General features: G+C 62.9%; 1 protein-coding gene across 1 annotated transcript; it reads left to right on the top strand.

Moving 5' to 3' along the window:
- Positions 1-500: 500 nt before the first annotated feature.
- Positions 501-11,644, top strand: TBC1D10A (TBC1 domain family member 10A). Its single transcript, XM_057383902.1, has 9 exons — positions 501-752; positions 3,986-4,085; positions 7,248-7,355; positions 7,508-7,614; positions 8,130-8,244; positions 8,456-8,521; positions 9,507-9,696; positions 9,959-10,113; positions 10,329-11,644. Exons 1-9 carry the CDS (start codon positions 553-555, stop codon positions 10,719-10,721), a joined length of 1,434 nt encoding a protein of 477 aa, XP_057239885.1. The 5' UTR covers positions 501-552; the 3' UTR covers positions 10,722-11,644.
- Positions 11,645-12,328: the final 684 nt, after the last annotated feature.

Below are 12,328 nucleotides of genomic sequence, written 5' to 3'. Positions count from 1 at the left end.
TCTGGTTCTGATACACGCCCTTTATACAGTACCTGGCTAGTGCCATCCCRGTACAGCTTGTTGTATCTCACACTGGTCCCAGTGCAACCGTGTTAYACAGATGCTAGTACAGCCCATTATGGCCCATACTGGTCCCAGTACAACCCATTCTCTAGCTCATACGGTCCTAATACAGCTCGTAATGGCTCATACAGCTCCCAGTAGAGCCCCGTAATATCTTATAGAGGTCGTTATATCTCTTAGAGGTGCCAGTACAGCCCCGTTATGTCTCGTACTGGTCCCAATTCCTCCCACCCCAGCGCTGCCCCACGGCCGGCGCACGTAACCCCGCCCCTCMCCGACACCCGCCGGCACTTGACGGACAGCTCCCCGTGCCCTCTCGGCCAATCAGCTCTGGGGGCGAGCTGTYTCTGCCGCAATCCTCGCAGCTGATTGGTCGAGTCCCTGCTCCCGCCCAATGGCAGTGCAGGGAGGGGGCGTGGCCRAGGCGGGGCGTGGCCGCCGCCGTGTCCCGGCATGGCGGAGCGGCCGCGCCGCCGCTGAGGCGCCGCCATGGCCAAGAGCCGCGGGGGCGGCGGGCCCAGCTCGCCCGGCGGGCGCAGCCTGGCGGGCACCCGCGAGAGCCTCGCCGACCCCGGCGGCGATGAGCTCAGCTCGCTCGGCTCCGACTCCGAGATCAACGGCGGCGGCCCCGAGGAGCGGCGCGTCGATAAGTTCGGCTTCATCGTGGGCAGCCGCGGCGCCGAGGGGACGTGAGTGGGGGCCGTGAGTGGGGGCCGTGAGGGGGGCCGGGGCCGTGGCTGTGAGGGGCAGGGGGCTGACTGGGGAGCCGAGGCCCGGAGGAGCCGCCCCAGGCTCGGCCCAGTCCGTTCCGGCCGTTCGGCCCCCGCAGGGCCGGGCCTGGGGCTGGGGCTGGGGCTGGGGCTGGGCCGGGCCGGCCGCGGCTCTCCCCGCCCCGGGGGGGTTCGTCCCCGCCGCCCCCGAGCTGTGCGCGGGGCCGCCCGGGACCGGTGTCAGCCATCGTTTGTGCCCGCGGCGGAGGCCGCAGCCGCCGGGATGTGAACAAGGGAGTGAGGCTCGGAGAGCTGCCGRTGTTCTGCCTGGAGACGAGAAGGCTCCGAGCAGACCTTAGAGCCTCTTCCAGGGCCTAAAGGGGCTGAAAGGGAGCTGGACTCCTGACTTTGGATAAGGACCGGGAGTGACAGGATCGGGAGTCATGGCTTCCTTCTGTCCGAGGGCAGGGTTAGATGGGATATTGGGAAGAAGTCGTTCTCTGTGAGGGTGCTGAGGCCCTGGCACAGGTGGCCCAGAGAGAAGCTGTGACTATCCCATGCCTGCCCTGTTGCAGGCCGGGTTGAATGGGGCTTGGAGCAGCCTGGGATAGTGGGAGGTATCCCTGCCCGTGGTAGAGGGTGGAATGAGATGTCTTTAATGTTCCTCCCAACTCAAACCATTTCCATGATGTTCTGATGGCTTTGTGAAGAGCCCCATAAACTGTTCCAGAAGTCCCATCTCCCTCTGAAGAGGGGGAATGACTGGGAAGCAGTGTCCACCCCGGCTGGGRTCCGGGAGCTGTCAGCACGCCGAGGTCAGTGTCTGGTCAGCTCCAGGCGCTGATTCCAGTGGACTTTTGGCCTCTGTCAAGCCAAGGAAGCCAGGCCTGTCCTTCCAGGGACCCCTTGTTGGTAGCGCTGGCAAAGGCGCCGTAGTTACTTTGCACCAGGGAGGAAACCCTCGGGGGAAGTGAGGCTCACCCGCGGCGCTGGGCCCCAGGGCGGTGCTGACACCCAGGAATGTGCTGCTGCTGTCGAGCTGGTTCGGCAGCGTGTTTGGTGTTTGCCTTCTTGGCCCTGTTTTCACAGCAACGCCCCGAGAAAGCCGGGGTGGCTGTGGGGACAGCGCGTGGCAGCCGGTTACTCTGCCGCTGGGACATCGCCTGGAGCAGGCTCCCTGAGTTTTTCCCACCTGGGTGCTCTTGTGCCAGCTGTGCCTCAGTTTCCCTGTCTTTGAGATGCAGGGTGTTCACCCCCATAAGCCTGTGGGTGTTACTGGGTGGATCTGCGAGGTGAAAAGGTGCTGGAGGTTGRAATGTTGGCACTGGGCAAGGTGCATCACTCCAGGTGATAAACCTTGTCCCTCGGCACTGCGGGAGTGGTGTGGCCTCTCCTTCCTGTGGTACTGCACCSTGTCCCAGCCACACACCACATTTAGGGGACACTTGTCCTGGCTGTCATTCCTGTGGCTGTCCCTGGGGTGGGTGTCCCTGTCCCTGGGATGGATGTTCCTGTCCCCAGGGTGCAGCAGGCAGCAGCTCCGCTGGATGAAGGTCATGGTGCTGGAGGTGAGTGGCTGCTCCCAGGGGTGCTGACAGTGTGGTGGCTGCAGTCACTGGGGACTGAGCCTCCCCCTGTGCCCTGCAGGTGTGCTGGGGCCCAATCCTGCCCTGCTCCAGGGCTTTATTGGCTCTCTGTCTSTCCAGGAGTGGATGAATGGGAATACATTATCTCCTGCTGTGGCTGGCAGAATTGGGGTTGCTCTGCTGGGAGGGGAAACACAGGAAGGGGTGTCCCAGCATCCGTGGATGATCTGGGGCACCGGGAAGGGCCAAGCTGTAGGATGTCAGCCACAAGTGTGGATGCAGAGGAGCACATTCCTGGTCTAGGGCATCCTGTCACTTCCCCGCCTGGAGTGCCCCCACCCCGTCCTCCCGCCTCGGCCATCTGAAATGCAGCCGGTCCTCGCTCTGTGCCCGCTGCCAAGCAGCCATCAGCTGGGAACTGCTTCCAGTCTGGGCTGGCCGGGCTCCAGCAGGCCCACGGCCAGCTCCTGTATGCAGCGTCCCGCGCTCCCGAGCTTCCCACGCCTCGCGGAGCCCCGGCTGGAGGCCAGYGCTGCCTCCATCCCCGTGCCGGGCTGGGGAGCTGCCGGCCATGCCTGGCTGTGCTGGGGAGGGTGGGGAGCCAAGCTAAGCGGATCCTTTGGGAGCGGGTTTGCTCTCGGAACAATCGCGCTTGCCCCGTCCGACCCGTTGCAGTGGGTGGGACTCGGCGGGGAAGGGCTGGGCAGGGCTCGGGGCAGTGCTGCCAGCTGGATGCGGCCCTGGACTCGCCGTGCTGCTCGCTTTCCGGCTTGGAATGTGCAGAGAGGAGGCAGGATCTGCATGTCCTGGAGTGGGGCTGGGTGCTGGAGGATGCTCAGCACCAGGCCACTGTCCCCAGGTCCTCAGGAAGGATCTGACCCTTCCTGGGGTTGGCGTGGCCAAAGGGCAGTGAGGAGCGGAGTCTGGGAAGTATCGAGTCTTCACTGATGGCTTGAAGGAGCTTTTGCTCTCCTTGGATGTCCCTGCCTGTGCTGTACTCGAGCTGTCTGTCACTCATCTCCACACAGATGTGGATCTATGGGGGATTGGATGCTGAGGTGCCAGCTTTGGCATGGCAGCAGCATCCCCCCTGCCTCGGCAGGGTTAAATCAGATTCCCTGGCTAGGCTGAGCCGTTTCTGGAAAACACTCCCCTCCCTCCTAAGAGACCCTGCTCCGGGCTCGGTGCCGGGCCTGGAGCAGTGCCAGGCATTGGGAGCGCAGCGTGGCTGGAGCTGTGTGGATGACATGATGCTTATGGCCCCGGCTCTCTCGGTGTGCAGCAGCCTGTGCYGCAGGGATCAGGTCTCACTGGTGGCTCCAGACGTGCTGCTCGTCTCTCACCTTCCTGGCGTGTCCCTGGGGGAGCTGCAGCACACGGTGGGTGCAGTGCAGGCTGCTCCCAAGAGGTTTGAGCTGCTGTGCTGGCGCGCTGATTTCATTCACTGGTGGTGAGCACTTCCGGCAGCTGCCGGCGCTGCCGAGCGTGTCCAGCCAGGCCCTGCACCTTGAGGGGTGCAGCCACCTGGGCATGGGGGGCACCCAGGGTGCTGGGGAGGACAGAGGGGCCCAGCACTGCAGGGAYGGCCAGGCCCCGCTGACTGGCCTCTTCCTCCTGGTCCTACAGGCTGGAGGAGGTGCCCTTGGAGGTGCTCCGGCAGCGSGAGTCCAAGTGGCTGGATATGCTCAACAACTGGGACAAGTGGATGGCCAAGAAACACAAGAAGGTAAGTGACAACYGTGTCCCCCCTGGGAGGTGGCAGGAAGGGACAGCCAGGCACAGTGGTGTCCCTTTGGGGCAGCCTGGTGTCACCGGTTCCCTGCAGACTGATGTCTGGCTACCTTTAGATGATGCTGTTGGCTTGAATGGGCTGTTCATTCCCCTTGGCAACTGGAGCCTGGGGGGGCCTGAGCCGTTCCGAGCCAGCTCACTTCTGCCTCCAACTGTTCCCTGCCGGGCTGGAGCCTTCCTAGGGCTTCTTTGGCTGCCTGCAGGCAGCCATGGGAATTGTTTGCTCATGGAAACTTCTGTTCTGAGCATCTTGCAGACCAAAAAAAGCTCCGGGTAGGAAATGTTTGAGCCCGATGCATGTGACACTGGCCTGCGAGCTAGGGTCCCCAGAGACTCCTGGTGGGGTSCCTGCATGGTTTGGTTTCCTGGTGCTCCCTGATCCCTTGAGCTTGYGGATGAGGTGTGGATTGGGATGCAGCARGTCCTGGATTGCTACTGTGTGCCTGCTGGGAGCAGTGAGGCTGCTGGCATGGGAYAGSAGYGCCAGAGARTGGCCGAAGGGCCTTGTCCTCTTCYTCCTCCTCCCTATGCTGGCAGAGTCTCTTGGCACCTCTCTGTGTGCCCGGAGTGCTGTCCCCACTCAATGCCTGGTGAACGACACCGGAATCCCTCATCTGTTTTTTGGCTGCCCTTAAAGGATTTGGGAGAGCTTTCTGGGCCAYGGCAGGCAGACGCTTTGTTTGGCGGGTGATTTCCGCCGCCCTCCAGCCGTGTGCCATGGGGTGCCCTCCAGGATGGTGTGAGGGTTCCAGGAGCTCTGCACCTGGCAGAGCAGCTCCCTCGTGCTTGGGCCAAGCTCCTGGGAGTCTCCACRGGGCTCATGTGCTGTATAGTCTGTCCTGCAGCAAAAATCCATGCCTGGAGCTTTGGAGAGGCTGCTCTGGAATRCTGCTCTGTGCCTGGACCCTTGGGGCTGTTCAGGGAAGGCTGCCAGGCCTGGCCTTGGATGCTGTCAGCTATCCTTGGTCTGGCAGGAGCCTGTTTGGTGCAGATCGCTGCTGCTCTTGGGGAGCTCCCTGAGCCTCCGAAAAACCCCAGTACTTTCCTGGCTGCCTCACCGGGGTTGGCAGGCAGCCCAGRGATCCCTTGGGCCAGCTTCTGCTGGTCTTGCTGACACCTGCACTGCTCCAGCATCCCAAAAAGCTCCCTACCTGGCCCCAATCCCAGTGGAGCCTGACCCCACATCCTTCATGGTAATGAGCTGTGCCAGCACCACGTGCTGGAAGGAGGACAGACGTGGGTGGGCAGCTCCCACTGCTGTCCTGGTATGGGCAGCRCTCCGGCTTCACCTTGCTTTTGACATTCCTCAGCCCAGACACACTCCCAGGCCCTGGAAGGGCACAGTGGGATCATGGAGGTGATGGCAGGATCCCATGTAGAACCAAGGGGATGAGCTGCTCGGCCCCGGTGGTTCTGGCCTAGCCAGCCGGAGGGGCTGCTGAACCAAAACCCAGTGAGGCAGTTTCCTTCCTGGCAGCTYGGCCAGCAGGAAGGGGAGCTGGCTGGAAACGGGAGCTGTCAGCAGCCATGGAACTGCCCAAAGCAGCCCCGGGCATCGCCCACCGTGTTTCCTGCCAGCACAAAGGGACCTGCCCGGGTAAACAACCAGTGAGGGAGCAGCAAACCCCCTGGGAAAGTGGTGGTACGATGCTTGGAGACAACCACCTGCTCCCCAATTGCTCTAGCAAACAGGGAAATGCAGCCCTGGGCAGGCAGGAGAGGCCTGGGGAGGATTTGGGAGCTCACAGAGCCCTGGTACAGCTGGCATGTGCCACCTGAGCAGGGACATGKGGAGTGGAGGCTGTGCTGGGGTTTTGCAGGGTGTTTTGGGGAGTGACTCTGCTGAAGGCATCAGGCTTGTGGGGCCCACCCTGCTGCATGTCCTGGCTGAGTACTGTGGGGAGAAGAACAGATAAGGATGTGGGGCTGCTGGAGCAAGTCCAGAGGAGGCCATGGAGCACCTGCTCCACAGGATGGAGCCCCTCTGCTCTGGAGCCAGGCTGGGAGASCTGGGGGTGCTCACCAGGAGAGGAGAAGGATCCAGGGAGAGCTCAGAGCCCCTTTCAGGGCCTAAAGGGGCTCCAGGAGAGCTGGAGAGGGACTAGGGAGACAGGACACAGGGAATGGCTTCCCACTGCCAGAGAGCAGGGTTGGATGGGATATGGGGAAGGAATTGTTCCCTGGGARGGTGGGCAGGCCCTGGCACAGGGTGCCCAGAGAAGCTGTGGCTGCCCCTGGATCCCTGGCAGTGYCCAAGGTCAGGCTGGACATTGGGGCTTGGAGCACCCTGGGACAGTGGGAGGTGTCCCTGCCCATTGCAGGAGCTTTGAGATGAGGGGGTCTTTAATGTCTCTGCCAACCCAAACCATTCTGCCATTCTATGATTTGTAGTTGCTACTCTGATGAGGAGTTGGAGCAGGATTTGGGGGGCTCTGGTTTGGTCCCTGCTGGTGCAGGCAGCACCAGGGTTAAGCTGGCTCAGCTCCCCACGCAGGGTAGGTACYGACTGCCTCGCCTGGACTTTGGTCTGGGCTGGTGCCCAGTGCCAAGGAAACCAGGGGCCAACTGTGGGCACAGAGCTGGCCCCAGGGGCCTCAGGATCTGGCTGTGCCTGGAGCTGGGGCCAGCCCTGCCCTCTGGCCCAGGATGAGCAGGTGGAAAGGCTGAGATGCTTGGCAGGGTGCACATCCTCCATGGGCGAGTSGGGGGCTGGGCTGGGGGCTGGAGAGCCTCCCCTGTGTCCCCAGTGCTTCCCATTTAGAGTCACCCTCTCCCCACCTTGGCTCCAATGTTTGCTTTTCCAGCTCCCAGCAGGATCTGGCTTTGAGGCAGCGCCAGGCTTGTTGGGAGCTGTTTGCAAGCCACAAAGCCTCGGCTGGGCCCCTGGCAGCTCCCCCATGCTGCTGGTGCAGCCTTGACTGCCATTCCAGCTGGCATCCCTGCATCCCGGGGGCTCAGGGACATTTCCCCTTGTTGGAGAACAGCAGGGCCATGCTGTGGCCATGCTGGTGCTGGCCTGGCTCCCACCTTGCCCCAGGAGCCTCTTTGTTTCCCAGTGCTCTGTGATTTTCCTGTGACCGCTGTGTCTCTCCYGCAGATCCGGCTGCGGTGCCAGAAGGGGATCCCGCCCTCGCTGCGGGGCCGTGCCTGGCAGTATCTCTCTGGGAGCAAGGTCAAGTTGGAGCAGAACATGGGCAAGTTTGATGTGAGTCCTGCTGGGGACTGTCCTGCACCACTGGGGAGGGGACAGTACTGGGATGGCTCCTGCTCCTTCCAGGGTTTGGGTGTATGTTGGGATCACAGACATCTTGGGAGGAGGGGTGTCAAGGGTGTTGCTCACCCCAATCCTCTCCCCAGGAACTGGACCTCCTCACAGGAGATCCAAAGTGGCTGGATGTGATTGAGCGGGATCTCCATCGGCAGTTCCCCTTCCATGAGATGTTCGTCTCACGTGGAGGCCATGGGTATGTGGAGCTACTGTGTGTCCAGTCCTCAGCAGCCACGGGGTGGGCACTGTCCATCCCAGCTCATGAAGCCACACTCGTGTCCCCAGTGTCATTCCCATTCCCCCAACGGCCCCTATAATCCCACATCACAGATCATCCAGATACTGACTGAAAACAGCATGACTTGKACCAGCTCCGACAGCCAGTGGGGTGGGAATTGCCAGGGCAGAGGGGCAGAGGGAGGAGGTGGCAGCCTGTGGCCTTTGTTTCAACAGCAGAGTGCTGCTCCCAGTGTGTTGGGGATCATCTGTGCTCTAGTGCGTGCAGCTGGGTCACCCTGAGTCTTCCTGCCTCGACTCCCAGATCCAGGCAGGATGCACTCTGTGGACAGAGCTTCCCAAAGCTGCTGTGTCCTGTAGCCCTGGGTTTGTGTGGGAAAAGGATCCCATTGGGGGGCTGACACGGGCTGGGGTGCACGGGGAAAGCTGCTGGGTGTCMTGTCCCACCTGTGGGTGCCTGGGGTGTCTCCACAGGCAGCAGGACCTGTTCCGGGTGCTGAAGGCGTACACGCTGTACCGCCCGGAGGAGGGCTACTGCCAGGCCCAGGCGCCCATCGCYGCCGTCCTGCTCATGCACATGCCGGCCGAGGTACGGGCACGCGGCTCAGCACAGGACGGGGCCTCCTGGGAGGGTGGGGCCCTTTTGCAGGGGTGCTGATGAGTGGGGTGCCCGGCTCAGGGCAGTCCATAGTGCCCCGGGGGTGCTCTGCTGCCTCCCACCCTCTCCTGTGGGCCCGGAAGCAGGGAGGGGATTGCAGGGATGTGTCCTGGACACTCACCTGCTGTCCCTTGGCTTGCAGCAAGCGTTCTGGTGCCTGGTGCAGATCTGTGAGAAGTACCTCCCTGGCTACTACAGCGAGAAACTGGTGAGTAAAGGGCTCACGGTGACCAACAGAGGCAGGGATCTGCAAGTTGCTGCACTTGGGGCAACCCCTGGGATCAAGAGCAACTCTGGGAGAAGGACTTTGGGGTGCYGGTGGATGAGAGCTGGCCATGCCCCAGCCATGTGCACTGGGATCCAGAAACCCCCCATGCCCTGGGCTGRTCCCCCAGCATGGGTACCCAGGAAGGGGGGATTCTGCTCCTCTGCCCTGCTCAGGTGAGACCCCATCTGCCCCAGCCCTGAGGCCCAGCACAGGAAGGACATGGAATTGCTGGAGCAGGTCCAGAGGAGGCCAGAGATGGTCCCAGGGCTGGAGYCCCTCTGCTCTGGAGCCAGGCTGGGAGAGCTGGGGSTGCTCACCCGGAGAGGGGAAGGCTCCAGGGAGAGCTCAGAGCCCCTTTTGGAGCCTGAAGGGGCTCCAGGAGAGCTGGAGAGGGACTGGGGACRAGGGATGGARGGACAGGACACAGGGAATGGCTTCCCAGTGCCAGAGGGCAGGGATGGATGGGATATTGGGAAGGAATTGTTCCCTGGGAGGGTGGGSAGGCCCTGGCACAGGGTGCCCAGAGAAGCTGTGGCTGCCCCTGGATCCCTGGCAGTGYCCAAGGCCAGGCTGGACATTGGGGCTKGGAGCASCCTGGGACRGTGGAAGGTGCCACATGGCAGGGGGTGAAACAAGATGAGCCTTAMGGTCTCTCCCAACCTACACCATTCCATGATTCTAAATCATCAAGCCAAAAACTCTCCCAGCTCCTCCCTGGAGGAAGAAGGGGTCTGGGGAGGTGCTGGGCATTCCCAGTCTCCCTGTTGTGCCATGGCTCCCAGAATCATTGCTCAGTCAGGGACGGGGGTCTCCATTGCATGCATGGGACAGCTCTGCTCCTGTATCAGGTGTTGATAKTTGGGCTGATCCCACTGGGGCTGATCCCAGGGCTGTGCTCAGTGGAATGCTGTCCCTGTCCCTGCAGGAAGCCATCCAGCTGGACGGGCAGATCCTCTTCTCCCTGCTGCACAAGGTGTCCCCCGTGGCCTACAAGCACCTGAGCAAGCAGAAGATCGACCCCATCCTGTACATGACCGAGTGGTTCATGTGCGCCTTCTCCCGCACGCTGCCCTGGAGCTCCGTCCTGCGTGTCTGGGACATGTTCTTCTGCGAAGGTAGGAGCTCCCCACCATCYTCCTCCTCCTCCTCGCGGGGAGACTGCAACCCCCACAGCCATGGGACTGGCAGGTGTGGGGCAGCCACATGCCTGAGGTGGAGATGGGCTGTTTTCCTGGGGTTTGGGAGGCATGTACATCCCAAATCCACCCTCTCGTGTGTGCTGACTGGGGGATCTAGTGCCCCACAGTGTCTGAGGGACATGGTGGTGGCATCCCCCCATCCTGCCTGGTTCTCACTGCCTCACGCCTCCTCTTGCAGGAGTGAAGATTATCTTCCGGGTGGGACTGGTGCTGCTCAAACACACCCTGGGCTCCTCGGACAAGCTCAAGTCCTGCCAGGGCCAGTACGAGACCATGGAGAGGCTGAGGGCCCTCAGCCCCAAAATCATGCAGGAGGCCTTCCTGGTACAGGAGGTGAGGTGCTGGAGATGGTTTGGGGGCCAGTTTGCCCAGTTTGGCCAGTGCTGCCTGACTGGGCTGTCCCTGGGTGGGCACATGAGGCGTAGCATGGGAGCAGCCCCCAAAAAGCTTGGTTAGGGGCTGCCTCTGCCCTGAGGGGGATCCCACACCTAGCCCAGGTGACATCGTCGCTGTTCGGGGAGGTGCTGATGRCRCAAGTGTCCCCACAGGTCATCGAGYTGCCGGTGACGGAGCGTCAGATTGAGCGGGAGCACCTGATCCAGCTGAAGAAGTGGCGGGAGACGCACGGGGAGCTGCAGTGCAAGTCCCCCCCGCGCCTGCACGGCGCCAAGGCCATCAGCGAGGCGGAGCCCGCGCCGCGCAAGGCGCTGGAGCCCGTCCCCTCCATCATCGTCTCCCCCGGGCCCGCCCCAGTGCCCAARGCCCGCAAGAGCAAGGAGAAGAGCCGGGAGAAGGGCCCCACCAGTCCTGCCAACGGCCCCGGGGCTGAGGGCAACGGGGCGCCTGGCACGACCCGGGAGCTGCTGCACCCCCAGGTCTCCCCCCACCACCAGTCCAAGGAGAGCCTGAGCTCCCGGGAGAGCGAGGACACGTACTTGTAGGGCCCGGCCCACCCCCCGGGCAGCCGGGCTCAGCGGGGCTGCGCACGGACCCGGGCGCGAGGACACCGGGGGGGACCCCTGGCACCCAGCGCTGGGGGCTCTGAGCTGGAGGGATGGGACAGGGGGGCTGGGCGGCTCCGTGAGGACAGCGTGGTCCCCGTGGGGTGACTGCAGAGCTTGGCCAGGTGTGGTGACCAAAGGAGATGCCGTGGGTCTGYGCTGGGTGCCCACCCCGCAGGGTGCTGGCACCACGAGCGGTGGGAGCCCGGGCAGGGGGTGGCTGAGCCACCTGAGCTCCCTCCCCACACTGGGGGGCTGGGCTGCCCCTTGGGCCCTTCTCCCCGTCCCAGAGCCCCTCCACCCATCATCCCCCAGTCCCTCCCGTAGCCCCCACCCTGTGCCGGCCAGGCAGCCCCAGTCCCACTTTCTGAGCACTTGGGCCTGGCGCAGGGCACTGGGAGTCCGCAAGGAGCCGGGGGACCCCTCGCCCCTCCTTTATCTAGTGAGGATATATCAAGCTGTAGCCCTATATGTAGTACCCAACTTACCTACTCATTGAGCCTATTTATTATTCCTCCGAGGCAGGACAGGGACCGAGGCAGGATGCGCTGGAGGCAGCGAGATTTGATGCCGAGTTTTGGGGCTAAAGCCCCCCTATCCCATCCCCTCCCATCTCCAAGCTCCCCACAGCTCAGGGGGAGTGTTTACCCTGCCAGGGCTCACCCCACCACTGCCGCCCCCCTCCCCTCAGGCCCCAGTGCAGGTGAGACGGGGTGGGTGAGCAGCAGCCAGGTGCTCCCTGGTTTGTGGGGTCCCCCCTGCCCCCCCCTGCCCTCCCCAAGGGCGGGTGGTGGGTTTGTAAAATAAAGCGGGAAAAGCAGTTTTGTACAAAGGGGTCAATAAAGCGAGTGTGTAAAGGCGCAGCCCTGGCTYCCACCTCTCTTGGCCTGGGACGGGGGTTAAGGGTGTCATGGGACAGGGGTGTCACTTCCCAAATCCGGCACCAGTACAGCTCTGGGGAGGCATCCGGACCTGGACCCCACCTGCCCATGGTTCTCCATCCCTGGGGAGCCTCCTGCTCTGCATCSCATTTGCCTTTGGCTCTCTGACCCTGGCATGCACCCTCCCCTGGGTCCCACTTGCCCAGATGCCCTGGTCCCGGGGGCAGATGCCGGGCAGGGTCGTGCTGCTGTCACCGCTCTSTCACTGCTCTGTCACCGCAGAGGGTGGCCCAGCCCCGCTGTCTCACCCAGCCCTGGGGCTGCCCGTTTGAAGTGGAATGGGAGGAGACAGACCTGCCCCAGCTTGTGACAGTGGTGGCTGCCAGGCCCTGGAGGGTGCCATGGAGTGCACTCCCATCCCAGCACCCAGGCCTTGTCCCCCTCTCCCAGTGTCACAGCTCCTGAGCCAGGAGACCCCTAATTAATCCCACAACACCTCAGAGCTCAGCTTCCCACCCCTCAAATGGTGCCCAGGCCATCTCCTGCTTCCTGCAGGCAGGAATTCTGCCCAAACCTCCCTCCAGAAAACCCCTTTACCCCAGAGGGTGGCCCTGGTTTGGTGAATTAGGCTTCGTGTTGGGGCTGTGTATGTGGGACCTGGTTGGG

The sequence above is a fragment of the Malurus melanocephalus genome, unplaced genomic scaffold (genome assembly GCF_030028575.1).
Source record: "Malurus melanocephalus ecotype Western Australia unplaced genomic scaffold, MMel_1.1 scaffold_669, whole genome shotgun sequence".
NCBI lineage: Eukaryota > Metazoa > Chordata > Aves > Passeriformes > Maluridae > Malurus > Malurus melanocephalus.
Note: the sequence above shows the minus strand (reverse complement) of the source record. Positions and strands in the feature narration are given on the sequence as shown.